Below are 22,570 nucleotides of genomic sequence, written 5' to 3'. Positions count from 1 at the left end.
AAAATGGCGGATTATGCAAATATAAATGGGCGTTACCTATACCAATGGCGGATTATGCAAATATAAATGGGCGTTACCTATGTCAATGGCGGATTATGCAAATATAAATGGGCGTTACCTATGCCAATGGAGGATTATGCAAAGATAAATGGGCGTTACCTATGCAAATACAAATGGAGGATTATGCTAATAGGAATGGGCGTTACCTACACAAATGGCCGATTATGCAAATATAAATGGGCGTTACCTATGCAAATGAAGGTGTGGGCCTTGGAAAGCACACTCCTCCAGATCGATACTCACCCATCTATGTATTTCATACTTGTATCTTGCCGAGAGGAAGACTGAGATGCTGTGATGTGCTGTGATGTTTTCAGGAAGCAATGTACAGCCCCCTGCTGGCCCCTCCTGCCAGCCCTGATCTGCCTACATTGCATAGTTATGCACAGAGAACCAGGTCTACAATAAGATATGTAATCACAATGGAAAGGTTTTAACTTAAAGAGTCATTAACATGTGGATGGAGGTGAGGGGACATTAGAGTGTAAGCTCCTCTGGTACACAGACGGATGTGACTGTGGGGGAGGGGACATTAGAGCGTAAGCTCCTCTGGTACAGAGACTGATGGGACTGTGGGGGAGGTGACATTAGAGCGTAAGCTCCTCTGTACAGAGACTGATGGGACTGTGGGGGAGGAGACATTAGAGCGTAAGCTCCTCTGGTGCAGAGACTGATGGGACTGCGGGGGAGGGGACATTAGAGCGTAAGCTCCTCTGGTGCAGAGACTGATGGGACTGCGGGGGAGGGGACATTAGAGCGTAAGCTCCTCTGGTGCAGAGACGGATGTGACTGTGGGGGAGGGTACATTAGAGAGTAAGCTCCTCTGGTACAGAGATGGATGTGACTGTGGGGGAGGGGACATTAGAGCGTAAGCTCCTCTGGTACAGAGACTGATGGGACTGTGGGGGAGGGGACATTAGAGCGTAAGCTCCTCTGTACAGAGACTGATGTGACTGTGGGGGAGGGGACATTAGAGTGTAAGCTCCTCTGGTACAGAGACTGATGGGACTGTGGGGGAGGGACATTAGAGTGTAAGCTCCTCTGTACAGAGACTGATGGGACTGTGGGGGAGGGGACATTAGAGTGTAAGCTCCTCTGTACAGAGACTGATGGGACTGTGGGGGAGGGGACATTAGAGTGTAAGCTCCTCTGTACAGAGACTGATGTGACTGTGGGGGAGGGGACATTAGAGTGTAAGCTCCTCTGTACAGAGACTGATGTGAGTGGCTCAGTGATCTCTGTACAGCGCTGCGGTATATGTCAGAGCTATATACATGTATAAAAAAGTTACTATTTAGACTTTGGACTTTGTTTCTATCTAGTTGTGTGTATTGTGGTGCCACCTAGCGGTCACACTCGGTGCTCACACCCCCCTACACCCCCCCCAATGTCTCGCGGTGCTCTGCGGATAGTTTGGTGACATTTAAACTGTCTTCCCCCTGAGAAGGCGGCTGGGAAGGAGCCATATACCATAATTATGTGTTTCCCAAATTACCTTGAAAAAAAGAAAGTCAGATGTTTGTTAACGAGACTTACAGGGATTACTTCCTGCCACATGTAATAAAACCTTTTTATGGGAGCCCCGGGGCCCCGTCCGTCCTGCTTATCCAGATCAACCATCAGCCTCTGGAAGGGAGAACGCAGTTGGTGCAAAATGCTTACAGCAAGAAAAACATACATCTCCAATATTCCAGGACATTTATTAGGAGAAAATTATATATATATACACTATATTGCCAGAAGTAATGTTCTCGCCCCCCCCAATCATGTGATTCAGGTGTTCCAATCCCCTCCCTATCATGTGATTCACGTGTTCCAATCCCCTCCATATCATGTGATTCACGTGTTCCAATCCCCTCCATATCATGTGATTCAGGCGTTCCAATCCCCTCCATATCATGTGATTCAGGTGTTCCAATCCCCTCCCAATCATGTGATTCAGGTGTTCCAATCCCCTCCCAATCATGTGATTCAGGTGTTTCAATCCCCTCCATATCATGTGATTCAGGTGTTCCAATCCCCTCCATATCATGTGATTCAAGTGTTTCAATCCCCTCCATACCATGTGATTCAGGTGTTCCAATCCCCTCCATATCATGTGATTCAGGTGTTTCAATCCCCTCATCATGTGATTCAGCTGTTCCAATCCCCTACATATCATGTGATTCAGGTGTTCCAATCCACTCCCAATCATGTGATTCAGGTGTTCCAATCCCCTCCATATCATGTAATTCAGGTGTTCCAATCCCCTCCATATCATGCGATTCAGGCGTTTCAATCCCCTCCATATCATGCGATTCAGGCGTTTCAATCCCCTCCATATCATGCGATTCAGGCGTTTCAATCCCCTCCATATCATGCGATTCAGGCGTTTCAATCCCCTCCATATCATGCGATTCAGGTGTTTCAATCCCCTCCATATCATGTGATTCAGGTGTTCCAATCCCCTCCCAATCATGTGATTCAGGTGTTCCAATCCCCTCCCAATCATGTGATTCAGGTGTTCCAATCCCCTCCATATCATGTCATTCAGGTGTTCCAATCCCCTCCATATCATGTGATTCAGGTGTTCCAATCCCCTCCATGGACACAGGTGTATACAATCAAGCCCCTAGGCATGCAGACGGCTTCTACAAACATTGGTGAAAGAATGGGTCGCTCTCAGGAGCTCAGTGACTCCAAGCGTGGTCCCGTGATAGGTGGCCACCTGTGCAATAAGTCCATCCGTGACATTTCCTGGCTACTAAATATTCCACGCTCCACTGTTAGTGGGATTATAACAAAGTGGAAGCAACTGGGAACAACAGCCACCAAGTGGTAGGCCACGTCACATGACAGGGCGGGGTCAGCGCATGCTGAAGCGCACAGTGTGCAGAAGTCGCCAACTGTCTGCAGAGCCAATAGCTAAAGACCTCCAAACTTGGTGTGGCCTTCAGATGAGCCCAACAACAGTGTGTAGAGAGCTTCATGGAATGGGTTTCCATGGCCGAGCAGCTGCATCCAAGCCTTCCATCACCAAGTGCAATGCAAAGCGTCGGATGCCGTGGTGTAAAGCACGCCGCCACTGGACTCTAGAGCAGAAGAGACGTGTTCTCTGGAGGGACCAATCACGCTTCTCTGTCTGGCAATCCGATGGACGTGTCTGGGTTTGGTGGTTGCCAGGAGAACGATACTTGCCAGACTGCATTGTGCCAAGTGTAAAGTTTGGTGGAGGGGGGATTATGGTGTGGGATTGTTCCTCAGGGGTTGGGCTTGGCCCCCTAGTTCCAGTGAAGGGACATTTTGGACAATTTCATGCTTCCAACTTTGTGGGAAGAGTTTGGGGATGGCCCCTTCCTGTTCCAACATGACTGCGCACCAGTGCACAAAGCAAGGTCCATAAAAGACATGGAGGAGCCAGTTTGGGGTGGAGGAACTTGACTGTCCTGCACAGAGTCCTGACCTCAACCCCATAGAACACCTTTGGGATGAATTAGAGTGGAGACTGCGAGCCAGGCCTCCTCCCCCGACATCAGTGCCTGACCTGACAAATGTGCTTCTGGAAGAATGGTCCAACCTTCCCATAGACACCCTCCTAAACCTTGTGAACGGCCTTCCCAGAAGAGTTGAAGCTGTTATAGCTGCAAAGGGCGGGGCCAACTCAATATTGAACCCTCCGGACTAAGACTGGGGGGCCATTAAAGGTCATGTGTGTGGGAAGGGCGGGGCCAACTCAATACTGAACCCTACAGACTAAGACTGGAGGGCCATTAAAGGTCATGTGTGTGGGAAGGGCGGGGCCAACTCAATATTGAACCCTACGGACTAAGACTGGGAGGCCATTACAGGTCATGTGAGTGGGAAGGCAGGCCGACCAATACTCCAGTGAAGGAAACTCTTAAGGTGACATTTTGGACAATTTCATTCTCCCAACTTTGTGGGAGGAGTTTGGGGATGGCCCCTTCCTGTTCCAACATGACTGCCCACCAGTGCACAAAGCAAGGTCCATAAAGACATGGAGGAGCCAGTTTGGGGTGGAGGAACTTGACTGTCCTGCACAGAGTCCTGACCTCAACCCCATAGAACACCTTTGGGATGAATTCAGATAGGAAGTCTGCCTGATGAAGAGGTCCTGCGAGACTCCGAAACGTCGCACTTGCTCTAACCATGTGATTGCTTATTAAAGCTTTGAACCCATAACCGGAGATCCTCGGTGCGCTGGTGACGCTCCTCCCATTTGACACGTTTTTCAAGATAACACAATCCCAACGCACACGTTCCTGTGTTTTTTTTTTTTTTTTTTATTAGCTGTATGATAAAGTGGGTGCCGGAGCGACCAACGGCTGGAACCGAAGACTCTGGAGATCTTCTCATTTGATGCGTTGACGCGTTTTATGTTTTAATCTGCCCAGTAACAAGCTGAAAGGTAAAAAAAAATGCAAAACGCGTCAAAAACGCACCAAACTGCATAGCCTGAGGAGGGTCTAGCTTGGAAGAAACTAACTAGCACTAAACAGGAGGGGAAGACAAAGGAAGATACCAAGATCACATTAGTAAACATGTTGCAGTGAGCAGAAATTGCCACTAGATGTCAGCATACTACAGAAAACCGACAACCTCAAGGGGCCCAATACAAGATATATATATGAATTAAAGGAGGAGGGTGACAACCTAGGACAGCGTTGTGTCCCTATAGGAGGAAGTGACTGATCATGGAACTTCGTGGCAGGATCACCAGGAATTATTAAAAAAGAAAAGTGCAGATTTAAAAATATCGGACTTTTTTTTTTGGAAATGGTGGAATTCTATGAGATTTTAGTAATGGGGTGTAACAGATGCACCTTCTTAGTAAATGGCATTTCTTAAATATTTGTCCGGAGTCCTCCTTTAACATTCATTACTTTCAGATCACCCAGCAGGCCCGGTCTTTGTTCTCTCCCTATCAGGCAGCGGGGTCATGGTACATTGTTGGCAGGTTCCCTATGGAGGGCTCATCTGCATATCTCCGCCCCCTATTGCCCAACGAAGAATGAGGCCTTTGTTACGTGGTGTCAATGTTCCGCTTTACAGCTGAAAGGTGTGAAAACGGCTATATAAAGAGGGGGAGCGGTCAAAGGATTTGTATTTCCGTCCATCCAGTCCGGGGATTTACACTGCTCTGCTGAACAGCACAGTAACACTTACAGGTGTTGCCCCTCCTCCAGCCTGTGATTGGACAGTGAAAGGAAAAGAAGCATAAGCTTGTCTCTGCTCTCTCCTCCTATCAGCATGCTCCTTGCTGTCACATAAGCAAAGCAGTGCAGCTGATTGGCTCCTTGAGCTGCTTTTTCTATCTATCAGTCTGAGCTCTGCTGTACAGGGACTGGTCACCAGGCCGAATTCAGGTGCATTGCGATTCAAAGAGATCTAGGATCGCAACACACCGTACAATTCACTAATGCAAACGATCGTTATATCTGATCGTTCAATAGGAGCTCACCTGAAAAATCCCTTTCATCAACTTCCTGGATTCCCAGCATGCTTTGCAGTGTTCCTTCCATTTCTAAGGACTATATATCCCATGGGCCCATTCCTGTCCTGACTCCGCCCCCTTCAGAAGGCAGGCTCTGTGAAAGGCTTACCTGAAAAAAATCTCTTGTCAACTTCCTGAATTCCCAACATGCTTTGCAGCTTCCCTTCTATTTCTAAGGACTACATATCCCATGGGCCCATTCCTGTCCTGACTCCACCTCCTGAGACTCCTCCCCCTTTCAGAAGGCGGGCTCTGTGAAAGGCTTACCTGAAAAAAATCTCTTGTCAACTTCCTGGATTCCCAGCATGCTTTGCAGCATCCCTTCCATTTCTAAGGACTACATATCCCATGGTCCCATTCCTGTCCTGACTCCTCCTCCTTGAGAAGGCGGGCTCTGTGAAAGGCTTACCTGAAAAAAATCTCTTGTTAACTTCCTGAATTCCCACCATGCTTTGCAGCATTCCTTCCATTTCTAAGGACTACATATCCCACGATCCCTTGCTGATTCCTGTCCTGACTCCGCCTCCTGAGACCCCTCCCACTTCAGAAGGCGGGCTCTGTGAAAAGCTTACCTGAAAAAAATCTTGTCAACTTGCTGGATTCCCAGCATGCTTTGCAGCTTCCCTTCCATTTCTAAGGACTATATATCTCACGGTCCCTTGACAATTCCTATCCTGACTCCGCCTCCTGAGACTCCTCCCCTCTTCAGAAGGCAGGCTCTGTGAAAGGTGTGGCACAGCACAGGACACTGACTCTGTGTCCCAGAATTCTGGGAAGGAAATGTGTGGGGTCTCCTTCAGAGGAATAGGAGGCAGGAAATCGTTGGAATACAATGTGGAGATGGAATATTATCTATTGATTATAGATGCGCTGTCATGGTGAATGATCGATCTTCTATCTGCCCGGAGTTCCTCTTTAGGAGGTCACATTGTCCCAGGCGGGGGATGGCTGCTATTTGGCTACAAGCGGCAGGAGAGGTGATGTGTAATACAGAGGAGAAGGTTCCTTGTATGAAAATTATAGATTTCTGCTCAGTGGAGTTTTATGGGGTTTTTGTCCTGAAGTTGGTTGGATGGCGGCGGGGGTGGGGGGGGGGGGGTGCTGACATTTATGGGCCCCCAGCTCTATAGACACAGCATTGTCTCCCTATACGCTGCATCTGCAGATTCCCCGCCCACCCGACATTCCTTCCCGAGAGAGGATCCCCCCACCAGGCAAGATCTACAGAGACCAGAGCGGTGATGTCACTCCTGTATAATATATCTTATATCTGGAGAGCGGTGATGTCACTCCTGTATAATATATCTTATATCCGGAGGGCGGTGATGTCACTCCTGTATAATATATCTTATATCCGGAGGGCGGTGATGTCACTCCTGTATAATATATCTTATATCTGGAGGGCGGTGATGTCACTCCTGTATAATATATCTTATATCCGGAGGGCGGTGATGTCACTCTGTATAATATATCTTATATCCGGAGGGCGGTGATGTCACTCTGTATAATATATCTTATATCTGGAGGGCGGTGATGTCACTCTGTATAATATATCTTATATCTGGAGGGCGGTGATGTCACTCTGTATAATATATCTTATATCTGGAGGGCGGTGATGTCACTCTGTATAATATATCTTATATCCGGAGGGCGGTGATGTCACTCTGTATAATATATCTTATATCCGGAGAGCGGTGATGTCACTCCTGTATAATATATCTTATATCCGGAGGGCGGTGATGTCACTCCTGTATAATATATCTTATATCCGGAGGGCGGTGATGTCACTCTGTATAATATATCTTATATCCGGAGGGCGGTGATGTCACTCTGTATAATATATCTTATATCCGGAGGGCGGTGATGTCACTCTGTATAATATATCTTATATCCGGAGGGCGGTGATGTCACTCTGTATAATATATCTTATATCCGGAGGGCGGTGATGTCACTCTGTATAATATATCTTATATCCGGAGGGCGGTGATGTCACTCCTGTATAATATATCTTATATCTGGAGGGCGGTGATGTCACTCTGTATAATATATCTTATATCTGGAGGGCGGTGATGTCACTCTGTATAATATATCTTATATCTGGAGGGCGGTGATGTCACTCTGTATAATATATCTTATATCCGGAGGGCGGTGATGTCACTCTGTATAATATATCTTATATCCGGAGGGCGGTGATGTCACTCTGTATAATATATCTTATATCCGGAGGGCGGTGATGTCACTCTGTATAATATATCTTATATCTGGAGGGCGGTGATGTCACTCCTGTATAATATATCTTATATCTGGAGGGCGGTGATGTCACTCCTGTATAATATATCTTATATCTGGAGGGCGGTGATGTCACTCCTGTATAATATATCTTATATCTGGAGGGCGGTGATGTCACTCTGTATGATATATCTTATATCTGGAGGGCGGTGATGTCACTCTGTATAATATATCTTATATCCGGAGAGCGGTGATGTCACTCCTGTATAATATATCTTATATCTGGAGGGCGGTGATGTCACTCCTGTATAATATATCTTATATCTGGAGGGCGGTGATGTCACTCTGTATAATATATCTTATATCTGGAGGGCGGTGATGTCACTCTGTATAATATATCTTATATCTGGAGGGCGGTGATGTCACTCTGTATAATATATCTTATATCTGGAGGGCGGTGATGTCACTCCTGTATAATATATCTTATATCTGGAGAGCGGTGATGTCACTCCTGTATAATATATCTTATATCCGGAGGGCGGTGATGTCACTCTGTATAATATATCTTATATCCGGAGGGCGGTGATGTCACTCTGTATAATATATCTTATATCTGGAGGGCGGTGATGTCACTCTGTATAATATATCTTATATCCGGAGGGCGGTGATGTCACTCCTGTATAATATATCTTATATATAAAATAATATAACTACATATATTTATTTTTTTTACATATATAAAAACACAAAGAAAGAAAAAAAAATTATATATATATATATATAGTAAAAAAAATTTTTTTTTTTTAAATAATTGTTTTTCTTTATTTATTTTTTTTCCCTTTGTGTTTACATATATTTTATAGATGTAAAAAACAAAAATATAATAATATATATATACAGTATCTTCCAGAAGTGAGTCCCCCCCTCCCCCGGACTGTATACAATGTATATATATATATACAGTGGGGCAGGTATTTAGTCCCCACCAATTGTACAAGTTCTCCCACTTACAAAGATGAGAGAGGCCTGTAATTGGCATCATAGGGAGACCTCAACTATGAGAGACAAAATGAGAAAACAAATCCAGACAATCTCATTGGCTGATCTGGAAAGAATTTATTTGCAAATTATGGTGGAAAATAAGTATTTGGTGAATATGAAAAGTTCATGTCAATACTTTGTTATATATCCTTTGTTGGCAATGACAGAGGTCAGACGTTTCCTGGAAGTCTTCACAAGGTTGGCACACACTGTTGCTGGTATGTTGGCCCATCCTCCATGCAGATCTCCTCTAGAGCAGTGATGTTTTGGGGCTGTCGCTGGGCAACACGGACTTTCAACTCCCTCCAAAGGTTTTCTATGGGGATGAGATCTGGAGACTGGCTAGGCCACTCCAGGACCTTGAAATGCTTCTTACGAAGCCACTCCTTCGTTGCCCGGGCGGTATGTTTGGGATCATTGTCATGTTGGAAGACCCGGCCATGTTTCATCTTCAATGCCCTTGCTGATGGAAGGAGGTTTGCACTCAAAATCTCACGATACATGGCCCCATTCATTCTGTCCTGTACATGGATCAGTCGTCCTGGTCCCAGCCCCAAAGCATGATGTTGCCACCCCCATGCTTCACAGTAGGTATGGTGTTCTTTGGATGCAACTCAGCATTCTCTCTCCTCCAAACACGACGAGTTGTGTTTCTACCAAACAGTTCTATTTTGGTTTCATCTGACCATATGACATTCTCCCAATCCTCTTCTGGATCATCCAAATGCTCTCTAGCAAACTTTAGACGGGCCCCGACATGTACTGGCTTAAGCAGGGGGACACGTCTGGCACTGCAGGATCTGAGTCCCTGGCGGCGTAGTGTGTTACTGATGGTAGCCTTTGTTACGTTGGTCCCAGCTCTCTGCAGGTCATTCACTAGGTCCCCCCGTGTGGTCCTGGGATTTCTGCTCACCGTTCTTGTGATCATTTTGACCCCACGGGGTGAGATCTTGCGTGGAGCCCCAGATGGAGGGAGATTATCAGTGGTCTTGTATGTCTTCCATTTTCTAATTATTGCTCCCACAGTTGATTTGTTCACACCAAGCTGCTTGCCTATTGCAGATTCAGTCTTCCCAGCCTGGTGCAGGTCTACCATTTTGTTTCTGGTGTCCTTCGACAGCTCATTGGTCTTCCCCATAGTGGAGTTTGGAGTGTGACTGTTTGAGGTTGTGGACAGGTGTCTTTTATACTGATAACAAGTTCAAACAGGTGCCATTGATACAGGTAATGAGTGCAGGACAGAGGAGCCTCTTAAAGAAGAAGGTACAGGTCTGTGAGAGCCAGAAATCTTGCTTGTTTGTAGGTGACCAAATACTTATTTTCCACCATAATTTGCAAATAAATTCTTTCCAGATCAGCCAATGAGATTGTCTGGATTTGTTTTCTCATTTTGTCTCTCATAGTTGAGGTCTCCCTATGATGCCAATTACAGGCCTCTCTCATCTTTGTAAGTGGGAGAACTTGTACCATTGGTGGGGACTAAATACTTTTTTGCCCCCCTGTATATATATATATTTTTTTTTTTTTGTGTACAAATTTTTGGGTTTTCTGTCTGTGATGACATAAAAGGTTCGATGTATTTTGGTTCAATAACGATACTATAAATCACACAGACGCAGATATTGGAGTTATTCAAATTTTATTAGAAAAACCCTCCATTGTTCTCGGCATAAGATTTCCCTGAATAGAACGGTCGCTCCCAGAACCCGGCGCCCATCACAATGGGATTTTCGGAATCCTACAGATGTCTTCTGAGCCGGTAAAATCCGGCGGCACTCCCGATGACGCAGAAGGGAAGATTTGTCGCGGGGTGATCGGTGGTCCCTCTGCTAATAGTGCGGGGAAACTTAAAAAAAAAAAAATTTAAAAAATTGCCAAAAAAATGTCCAATTTGTTGGCTCGGCACCCTGGACAGGACCGATACCCATCACCTGGAACTCTCCATCGAATGATCGCCGCTCGCCAACAGGAAACGCCCAGCGCGATCGGAATTCATTGCCAGTTGCAGCGGAGAGGATGTGTGGACCCCCAGTGACCGCTCCGTAAAGAATAAAAATGGATGAACGATCTGGATCTTCAGGAGGTGGGCGGTCCAAAAAGAGAATGATTGATTTTCTGGCGCAGCGTGGTGACAACTGTTCATAGAAAAGAGTCCCGGGTGTCGGGGAAGTTGGCGTCTCAGTTCTTCTTGGGTTTAGGGGTGTCGTACTTCCTCTTGCTGGAGAACCAGAGTAGGAGAGGGATCCCGATGGAGGGCAGAGTCATCACCCCAAAAGCTGCCCAGTCCAGCTACGTGATGATAAAAAGAAGTCAGGATAAAAGGGTGACCCCGAGGATTTAGTAGCCCCATGCAGCTGGGCTAGGCAACCCGTGTCCCCGCCCTGAGCCCTAGAGACTAACTGCAGCCTGTGGGATCAGGATTGTTATTTATCCAAATTATTATTAGTATTTTTTTATTATTATTTTATTTTTATATATTTTTTATTTATTTTTTCTCTATTTTTTTAATAATGTACATCCTATGCAACATCTTCTGCAAAGCATCTATAGTGGCAACGTACACATATAATACCTTCCCCCCACCAAAAATGCAAATTAAATTCTTCTATCAATTATATATATTTTATTATTAATTTTTATTTTTTTAATTTTTATTTAATTCATTTTTATTTTTTTTCCTTCAATTTGTTTTTTTTTTCTAATTATTTTTTTTTTAATAATATTCATCCTATGGAACATCTGCTGCAAGGCATCCACAGTGGCAGCGTACACATAGAATACTTTCCCTTCCCCCCACCAAAAATGCTAATTAAATTCTTCTATAAATTATATTTTATCATTAATTTTTAGTTTTCTAATTTTTAATTCATTTTTTTTTTTTCTTCAATTTGTTTTTTTTTCTAATTTTTTTTTTTTTTAATAATATTCATCCTACGGAACATCTGCTGCAAGGCATCCACAGTGGCAACGTACATATATAATACTTTCCCTTCCCCCCACCAAAAATGCTAATTAAATTCTTCTATAAATTATATATATTTTATTATTATTAATTTTTATATTTATTTAACTACCTGCCGACCGCAGATAGCCGAATGACGGCTTCACCGCGGCCGGCCAGTTCTGAGTGGACGTCATATGACGTGCTCCCAGAACGCGCTTCCCTGCGCGCCCCAGGGGGCGCGCACCGGGCGATCTCCGTGATCGCTGTGTCCTACGGACACAGCTGATCACGTGATGTGGTAAAAGGCCAATCACAGCGGCCTTTTACCACGTGATCAGCGGTGTCCAATGACACGCTGATCACAGGGAAATGCAAGTGCCGGTTCTCGGCTGCACTTTCCTCACGCTGTCAGATCGTGAGGAAAGTACTGCCGAGAACCGGCAGTTGTCAGAGTGGGGATCGGCACCGATCATCAGGGCCCTGATGATTGGTGCCCAGCAGTGCCACCCGCAAGTTCCGCCCACCTGTGCCCAGCAGTGTGCCCACTAGCTCCGCCCACCTGTGTCAGCAGATCACCCACCTGTGCCACTCTGCAGTGCCCACCCACCTGTGCCCACCAGTGCCACCCACCTGTGCCACTCTGCAGTGCCACCCACCTGTGCCACTCTGCAGTGCCACCCACCTGTGCCCAGAAGTGCCACCCACCTGTGCCCACCCACCTGTGCCCACCAGTGCCACCCACCTGTGCCCGCCCACCAGTGCAGCCCAGCAGTGCTGCCAGTCAGTGCCGCCAGTCAGTGCCTCCAGTCAGTGCCCAGCAGTGATGCCAGTCAGTGCCGTCTATCAGTACCCATCAGTGTCACCTATCAGTGCCGCCTATCCGTGCCACCTCATCAATGCCGCCTATCAGTGCCCATCAGTGCCGCCTATCAGTGCCCATCAGTGCTGCCTCATCAACGCACATCAGTGAAGGAGAAAAAAAATACCTGTTTGAAAAATTTTATAATAGAAACAAAGAACTTTTTTTTTTTTTTTCAAATTTTTTGCACTTTTTTTATTTATAGCGCAAAAAGTAAAGCGCCCAGCGGGGATTAAATACCACCAAAAGAAAGCTCTATTTGTGAGAAAAAAATGATCAAAATTTCATATGGGTACAATGTTGCATGACCGCGCAATTGTCAATCAAAGTGCGGCAGCGCTGAAAGCTGAAAATTGGCCTGGTAAAGAAGGGGGTACAAGTGCCCGGTAGGCGAGGGGTTAATTCAATTGTTTTTTTTTTCCTTCAATTTGCTTTTTTTTTCTAATTTTCTTTTTTAATAATATACATCCTATGGAACATCTGCTGCAAGGCATCCACAGTGGCAACGCACACATAGAATACTTTCCCTTCCCCCCACCAAACATGCAAATTAAATTCTATCCATTCATTTGGTTTTCAAGCAATAGGTCTTCTGAGACGCAGTGACGTCATCACGCTGTTTTTGCTCTGCAGTACGGTTGAGCCTCTGGGAAAGGGTCGGCAGGCACCCATCCCGCACATCCCTTTAGACATGAATTCCTGCTGGTCACTGGGTGCTGCAGACTTTAGCTGTGCAATCTGCTGATCAGTCTAAGGCAGTGGTCTCCAAACTGTGGCCCTGGGGCCAGATGTGGCCCTTTGATTGCTTTTATCCGGCCCCTGGGGGTACTATTTTATCCGTTGATACCAACAATGGGGCAAAATTCCCCCCACTGCCACCAATGAAGGGGCCCAATTTTTCCCAGTGACACCAACAAAGGAGCACAATTCCTCCCAGTGACACCAACAAAGGGGCACAAGTCCCCCCCAGTGACACCAACAAAGGGGCACAAGTCCCCCCCCAGTGGAAATGAAGGCGGGGCTCAAGATGGCTGTGGAAGGCTGATGATGGGTAATACCACCCGCCCCAAGCTGCTTCAACCACACCCACTTCCCCTCCCCCGAGTGACACCAAGGGTAAAAGACCAAAACGTAACCACTTACAAAGTGCGGGGAGAATCGGCGGTCGAATTCACGCTGAGCCAGAATTCCTCCTTGTCCCGGGGCGCTGGTGTACCCCACCTGTCAGAGAGAAAACCGCCATTTAAAAAAAGACCAGCAACGCATTTGAAGTAGACGAACGCCCCGATTGGACGACACCCCGCTCTGCTCTCTACAGCGGGTACCAAACTATTGGGTGATTTTCTTTTTAACCTCTTCACGCCAGCGCCTCCCGGCCCTTTAAGTGGTTTCAGATGCCGGGAGGCGGGGTGGGGTTTTAGGGTCATGTGACCGCTGTTTTTTGCGGTCACATGATCGGCAAAGGTCCCGATCGCAAGGGGAGATCGGGACCTTTCCGAGAGACACCAACACATGTGCTGGGAGCACGCAGGACGCGCGCTCTCAGCACATGTGTTTTTAAATGGTATGCAAATATGCAGCCGCTCACAAATTTGCGTATGGTTGGTACATCTGTGCAAAACCGAAGGGGAGGAGCCGCTACGCCTGCGCAAGACCGGACGGGAGGAGCCGCTACGCCTGCGCAAGACCGGACGGGAGGAGCCGCTACGCCTGCGCAAGACCGGACGGGAGGAGCCGCTACGCCTGCGCAAGACCGAAGGGGAGGAGCCGCTACGCCTGCGCAAGACCGGACGGGAGGAGCCGCTACGCCTGCGCAAGACCGGACGGGAGGAGCCGCTGCGCCTGCGCAAGACCGGACGGGAGGAGCCGCTACGCCTGCGCAAGACCGGACGGAAGGAGCCGCTACGCCTGCGCAAGACCGGACGGGAGGAGCCGCTACGCCTGTGCAAAGACCGAAGGGGAGGAGCCGCTACGCCTGCGCAAGACCGAAGGGGAGGAGCCGCTACGCCTGCGCAAGACCGGACGGGAGGAGCCGCTACGCCTGCGCAAGACCGGACAGGAGGAGCCGCTACGCCTGTGCAAAGACTGAAGGGGAGGAGCCGGTACGCCTGTGCAAGACTGAAGGGGAGGAGCCGGTACGCCTGTGCAAGACTGAAGGGGAGGATCCGCTACGCCAGTGCAAGACTGAAGGGGAGGAGCCGCTACGCCAGTGCAAGACTGAAGAGGAGGAGCCGCTACGCCAGTGCAAGACTGAAGGGGAGGAGCCGCTACGCCTGTGCAAGACTGAAGGGGAGGAGCCGCTACGCCTGTGCAAGACTGAAGGGGAGGAGCCGCTACGCCTCTGCAAAGACTGAAGCGGAGGAGCCGCTACGCCTGTGCAAAGACTGAAGGGGAGGAGCCGCTACGCCTGTGCAAAGACTGAAGGGGAGGAGCCGCTACGCCTGTGCAAAGACTGAAGGGGAGGAGCCGCTACGCCTGTGCAAAGACTGAAGGGGAGGAGCCGCTACGCCTGTGCAAGACTGAAGGGGAGGAGCCATACACCTGGAGGATGGAGAGAGGATATAACAGCCACACCCATGGGGGAGGTCCGACCTCTGAACACACTGGAGTACTCACCACAACCTGAGCGCCCTCCTGAGCCAGGTAGGTGATGGTGGCAGAAGTGAAGTTGAAGTAGCCGGCTTTCAGAGGACGCAGGACCACGGTGTGAGAGACGTTGCTGGCGCTGCACATCGGGAATTAAGGACACAACGAGGCTGAAGGAGGACATGCGGTGTGACAAGGAAGTGAAGAAAAGTGAGAAAGTGGAGTGTGTGACAGGAGGAAACATTAGTGCAGTGATCTCCAGACTGTGACCGGGGGACAGATACGGCCCTTTGGTCACCATTCCTCCCACTGACACCAATGATGGGGCACTATTCCCCCCACTGACACCAATGATGGGACACTATTCCTCCCACTGATACCAATGATGGGGCACTATTCCTCAAACTGATACCAATGATGGGGCACTATTCCTCCCACTGACACCAATGACGGGGCACTATTCCTCCCACTGACACCAATGATGGGGCACTATTCCTCCCACTGACACCAATGATGGGGCACTATTCCTCCCACTGACACCAATGATGGTACACTATTCCTCCCACTGCCACCAATGATGGGGCACTATTCCTCCCACTGACACCAATGATGTGGCACTATTCCCCCCACTGACACCAATGATGGGGCACTATTCCTCCCACTGACACCAATAATGGGGCACTATTCCTCCCACTGACACCAATGATGGGGCACTATTCCTCCCACTGACACCAATGATGGGGCACTATTCCTCCCACTGACACCAATGATGGGGCACTATTCCTCCCACTGACACCAATGATGGGGCACTATTCCTCCCACTGACACCAATGATGGGGCACTATTCCACTGACACCAATGATGGGGCACTATTCCTCCCACTGATACCAATGATGGGGCACTATTCCTCAAACTGATACCAATGATGGGGCACTATTCCTCCCACTGACACCAATGACGGGGCACTATTCCTCCCACTGACACCAATGATGGGGCACTATTCCTCCCACTGACACCAATGATGGGGCACTATTCCTCCCACTGACACCAATGATGGGGCACTATTCCTCCCACTGACACCAATGATGGGGCACTATTCCTCCCACTGACACCAATGATGGTACACTATTCCTCCCACTGCCACCAATGATGGGGCACTATTCCTCCCACTGACACCAATGATGTGGCACTATTCCCCCCACTGATACCAATGATGGGGCACTATTCCTCCCACTGACACCAATAATGGGGCACTATTCCTCCCACTGACACCAATGATGGGGCACTATTCCTCCCACTGACACCAATGATGGGGCACTATTCCTCCCACTGACACCAATGATGGGGCACTATTCCTCCCACTGACACCAATGACGGGACACTATTCCTCCCACTGACACCAATGATGGGGCATATTTCCTCCCACTGATACCAATGATGGGGCACTATTCCTTCCACTGACACCAATGATGGGGCACTATTCCTCCCACTGACACCAATGATGGGGCACTATTCCTCCCACTGACACCAATGATGGGGCACTATTCCTCCCACTGACACCAATGATGGGGCACTATTCCTCCCACTGACACCAATGATGGGGCACTATTCCTCCCACTGACACCAATGATGGTACACTATTCCTCCCACTGCCACCAATGATGGGGCACTATTCCTCCCACTGACACCAATGATGGGGCACTATTCCTCCCACTGACACCAATGATGGGGCACTATTCCTCCCACTGACACCAATGATGGTACACTATTCCTCCCACTGACACCAATGATGTGGCACTATTCCCCCCACTGATACCAATGATGGGGCACTATTCCTCCCACTGACACCAATAATGGGGCACTATTCCTCCCACTGACACCAATGATGGGGCACTATTCCTCCCACTGACACCAATGATGGGGCACTATTCCTCCCACTGACACCAATGATGGGGCACTATTCCTCCCACTGACACCAATGATGGGGCACTATTCCTCCCACTGACGGGGCACTATTCCTCCCACTGATACCAATGACAGGGCACTATTCCTCCCACTGACACCAATGACGGGACACTATTCCTCCCACTGACACCAATGACGGGGCACTATTCCTCCCACTGACACCAATGACGGGGCACTATTCCTCCCACTGACACCAATGACGGGACACTATTCCTCCCACTGACACCAATGACGGGACACTATTCCTCCCACTGACACCAATGACGGGACACTATTCCTCCCACTGACCCCAATGACGGGACACTATTCCTCCCACTGACACCAATGACGGGACACTATTCCTCCCACTGACACCAATGATGGGGCACTATTCCTCCCACTGACACCAATGATGGGGCACTATTCCTCCCACTGACACCAATGATGGGGTACTATTCCTCCCACTGATAACAATGTCGGGGCACTATTCCTCCCACTGACAACAATGTCGGGGCACTATTCCTCCCACTGACACCAATGATGGGGCACTATTCCTCCCACTGACACCAATGATGGGGCATATTTCCTCCCACTGACACCAATGATGGGGCACTATTCCTCCCACTGACACCAATGATGGGGCACTATTCCTCCCACTGACACCAATGATGGGGCACTATTCCTCCCACTGACACCAATGATGGAGCACTATTCCTTCCACTGACACCAATGATGGGGCACTATTCCTCCCACGGACACCAATGATGGGGCACTATTCCTCCCACTGACACCAATGATGGGGCATATTTCCTCCCACTGATACCAATGATGGGGCACTATTCCTTCCACTGACACCAATGATGGGGCACTATTCCTCCCACTGACACCAATGATGGGGCACTATTCCTCCCACTGACACCAATGATGGGGCACTATTCCTCCCACTGACACCAATGATGGAGCACTATTCCTCCCACTGACACCAGGATATTTTCTACTCCCGCTGGCCAAAGCCTGGTCCCCGTGATATCTGAAGGACAGTAAAGTGGCCCCTTGTGTAGAAGGTCTGGGGTCCCCCCTGCATGAGAGGAACGGACACAGGACGAGGTGGAAGGATACGGGGCGATTCTGTCCCATTTCACGTTCAGCATGCCGGCCACAATCCCGAAATCCTCCGGGGGGAAGGAATCGTCTGAGAGCTCCACGTCCAGAGCAGCGCTGGAAGAGAAGAAGAGCATGACCCCGAATCTGTCAGATCGATGCGACCCCCTCCCCTCCACCCAGAGCAGGGACACACCCAGAACTACAGAACCCCACCCAGAGCATGGAGACACCTAGAACTACAGAACCCCTCCCTCCTACGTCATGGAGACACCAAGAACTACAGAGCCCCACCCACAGCATGGTGACACCCAGAACTACAGAACCCCTCCCCCCACCAGAGCATGGAGACACCCAGAACCCCTCCCCCCACCCACAGCATGGAGACACCCAGAACTACAGAACCACTCCCCCTTAAAGTTATCCGAGGTGCCCTTTCGGATCCAGTCCTGTCCTGCTGCAATCTGCTGATCAGGTTCGGCGGCGTTGGTCGGGTGCCGCCATCTTGGTCCTCCGCAGTCTTCCGGGATCAGGCGGTCGGCCTCAGATAAGTTCTGTGACAACGCTTGGCTGCCCCCCGGAGCACGATGGCTGTGTTGTCCCCCCCCGTCACGTTCGTGGGGTCGGCTCAGACTACAGGGTGGTGCTTCTCCTAGCTCCGCCCACTCTGTGCTAGGCACACCCCCCTTTATGCTAATATGCGGTTTACTGAGCAAGGGATGCTGGGAAACCGTAGCCCTGCCCAGCCCCATAGTAGGAGGGTAGATCGCTCCTCCCGCAGGCTGGGTCCACCCCGAGCACAGCCACACCCACCTGGAGCCCACGTTGTAGATGTTGTACTGCAGAGTCAGGTCCTTCCCCTCCACCGCATATCGGTTCAGCAGAGACTTGGAGGCCAGGAGCCGGGCCCCCTCCTCGCAGTGCCCGAGGGCCAGCAGGACCGCAAACGCAACCAGGACAGTCTTCATCTAGAAACAGAAAAAGAACAATAAGACACGGGGACAGCGACTGTGACACGGGGACAGAGACCCGAGACACGGGGCCGGCGAACCGGGACACGGGGACAGAGACCCGAGACACGGGGCCGGCGAACCGGGACACGGGGACAGAGACCCGAGACACGGGGCCGGCGAGCCGGGACACGGGGCCGGCGAGCCGGGACACGGGGACGGAGACCCGGGACACGGGGACGGCGAACCGGGACACGGGGACGGCGAACCGGGACACGGGGACGGCGAACCGGGACACGGGGACGGCGAACCGGGACACGGGGACGGCGAACCGGGACACGGGGACGGCGAACCGGGACACGGGGACGGCGAACCGGGACACGGGGACGGTGACTGGGACAGCGACCTGAGACACAGGGCCCCGCAACCACAATCTGGTGCCCGCTGTGTCCGATCATCGTACGGGACCTCTGCGCGAGGTCCCGATCATGTGATCACTGATTGGCCAATCAGTGATCACATGCAAAGTAGTAAGCAAGATGTCACTTCTGACATCATTGCTTACTACGTGTGAAATCTGTGAATGATCACAGAGGTCACATGGTACAGGGCCATTCACAACAGTCTTGTACCATGTGACAAGCTGTGACCAATCACAGCTCTCACAGTATTTCTCAATGGCTGCAGGAATGCAGAGAGAAGGAGAAATGATTGATGTTACAGCCTTTATGGCATAAAAGCAATCAGTGTAAAAAAAAAAAGAAAAAAAAATCTTCATCACCCCCCACAAGTAGTACAGCGTCACCATGGTGACACTACTGCTAGGGTGACAGGATGTAAAAAAACAAAGCAAAACAAAAAAATATTATAAAAAAAGTAAAATAAAAATGTAAAAAAAAAAAAAAAATTTGAAAAAATATAATTTTTGGTTATAAACTAATTTGGGTTATTTTTATTTTTTATATTAAAAAGATAACTGTATAAATTTTGGCCAAGATTTATGATGAAATATTAGCAAAATTTTATTAAAAAAATACTTTCTAAATTTTTGAACTTTTTCATTTATATAGCAATAAAAAATAAAATAAAAATCCCAGCGAGGAATAAATACCACCAAAATAAAGCTTTATCCGTTTCAAAAAAATGCTAAAAAATTCATATGGGTACAGTGTTGCATGACCGCGCAATTGTCATTCAAAGTGTGACAGCGCTGAAAATTGGCCTGGACAAGAAGATTGGGGGGGAGCGCCCGGACCGGAAAGGGGGGGGGGGGGGAGCGTCCGGACCGGAAAGGGGGGGGGGGGAGCGTCCGGACCGGAAAGGGGGGGGGGGGGAGCGTCCGGACCGGAAAGGGGGGGGGGGGGGAGCGTCCGGACCGGAAAGGGGGGGGGGGGGGGGAGCGTCCGGACCGGAAAGGGGGGGGGGGGGGGGAGCGTCCGGACCGGAAAGGGGGGGGGGGGGAAGCGTCCGGACCGGAAAGGGGGGGGGGGGGAAGCGTCCGGACCGGAAAGGGGGGGGGGGGGAGCGTCCGGACCGGAAAGGGGGGGAGCGTCAGGACCGGAAAGGGGGGGGGGGGAGCGTCCGGACCGGAAAGGGGGGGGGGAGCGTCCGGACCGGAAAGGGGGGGGGGGAGCGTCCGGACCGGAAAGGGGGGAGCGTCCGGACCGGAAAGGGGGGAGCGTCCGGACCGGAAAGGGGGGAGCGTCCGGACCGGAAAGGGGGGAGCGTCCGGACCGGAAAGGGGGGAGCGTCCGGACCGGAAAGGGGGGAGCGTCCGGACCGGAAAGGGGGGGGGAGCGTCCGGACCGGAAAGGGGGGGGGGAGCGTCCGGACCGGAAAGGGGGGGGGGGGGGGGAGCGTCCGGACCGGAAAGGGGGGGGGGGGAGCGTCCGGACCGGGAGGGGGGGGGGAGCGTCCGGACTGGAAGGGGGGGGGGAAGCGTCCGGACCGGAAGGGGGGGGGGGGGGAAGCGTCCGGACTGGAAGGGGGGGGGGGGGAAGCGTCCGGACTGGAAGGGGGGGGGGGGAAGCGTCCGGACCGGAAGGGGGGGAGGCTTAGTACTGCCCCCAACTGTTTAGGACAGCCCCCCAGGGCAAGAAAGCTATCATAGTTGGGGCCCCACTGCAAGAGTGGGGGCCCCTGAGAATAGCGGGCAGCCATTAGACATGGACTCCAGAGTAACTATAATAAATAGGGTACCATCAGTATACGCAGGGGCCACCTGTCAGTACACAGAGGGGCCCCTATATAAGAACAGTGACTAGCAGATCCACAGGGACCTCCAGAATACAAAGGGTCCCATCACCAAACAGAGGGGGGCCCCAGATAACAGATGGTAAACATATAGGTGCCCCCGGAATATATTAGGCCCTAGGACTGCATGGAGGGGCCCCTGGAATATGAGGCCCTATGACTGCAGAGAGGGGCCCCTGGAATACACATGCCCGCTTGTAATGAATGGAGAAGAGAGGGCTCCTGAATAAGAGTGGCCCTATAACTGTACAGAGGGGCCCCTGGATATGAATGGCTCTCAGGCAACTAACACACAGGGGCCCGGGAGCCCCCAACACCCCCTCACCTCTCTCCGCTCCCGGCTCTGAGTGACTCCAATCTACAGATCACCAAATTGAGAGACACGTCACCCCTCCTCCAAACCGGATATCCGGCCTGACCGCCGCCAAGAATCATGGGAAGTGTAGTCGTGCCCGCTCTGTCTGGAGATTTAGAGGTCCCTCCTCTCTGCTGCCACCTGCTGGATCCCCCAATGTCATTACTATTCTTACCATTATGAAAAAAAATGATAATTTATAGTCATAATAATAAAAAATAAAAAGCCAAACAAAAAAATAGATTATTATTATTAATAATAATAATAATAATAAGAAGAAATAAAAACCCGAACAAAAAATAAATAAAAATAATAATAATAATAATGTATTTTTGTTTGGTTTTGGGGTTTTATTATTATTATTATTATTATTATCATTAATATTAATATTATTACCAGTAATAATAATAATAAAAAAATAAAACCCCAAAACCAAACAAAAAATACATTATTATTATTATAAAGAGGAAGAAGTAGAAGAAATAAAAACCCAAACCGAACAAAAAATAAATAAAAATATGGTCCTCGGTTGGAACCTTCTATGGTCCTCGGTTGGAACCTTCTATGGTCCTCGGTTGGAACCTTCTAGGGTCCTCAGTTTCAGCCTTCTATGGCTCTCAGTTGGAACCTTCTATGGTCCTCGGTTGGAACCTTCTATGGCTCTCAGTTGGAACCTTCTATGGTCCTCGGTTGGAACCTTCTATGGCTCTCAGTTGGAACCTTCTATGGTCCTCGGTTGGAACCTTCTATGGCTCTC

General features: G+C 49.6%; 1 protein-coding gene across 2 annotated transcripts; it reads right to left on the bottom strand.

The window, feature by feature from the left end:
- Nucleotides 1-4,322: 4,322 nt before the first annotated feature.
- Nucleotides 4,323-21,894, bottom strand: LOC149429981 (translocon-associated protein subunit beta). 2 transcript variants are annotated; one of them, XM_089666287.1, is made up of 6 exons: nt 21,784-21,894; nt 19,069-19,223; nt 18,274-18,372; nt 15,241-15,349; nt 13,768-13,845; nt 4,323-4,458 (listed from the first exon to the last, which is right to left on the bottom strand). In XM_089666287.1, the coding sequence occupies exons 2-6, from the start codon at nt 19,221-19,223 to the stop codon at nt 4,432-4,434; spliced, it is 468 nt and encodes a 155-aa protein (XP_089522413.1). In that variant the 5' UTR covers nt 21,784-21,894; the 3' UTR covers nt 4,323-4,431. The 2 variants fall into 2 exon arrangements, with proteins under 2 accessions (XP_089522413.1, XP_089522411.1); XM_089666285.1 differs by lacking the exon at nt 4,323-4,458 and adding an exon at nt 10,444-11,110.
- Nucleotides 21,895-22,570: the final 676 nt, after the last annotated feature.

The sequence above is a fragment of the Staurois parvus genome, unplaced genomic scaffold, assembly GCF_062004578.1.
Source record: "Staurois parvus isolate SC_StPar_1 unplaced genomic scaffold, SC_StPar_1.0 ptg002673l, whole genome shotgun sequence".
NCBI lineage: Eukaryota > Metazoa > Chordata > Amphibia > Anura > Ranidae > Staurois > Staurois parvus.
Note: the sequence above shows the minus strand (reverse complement) of the source record. Positions and strands in the feature narration are given on the sequence as shown.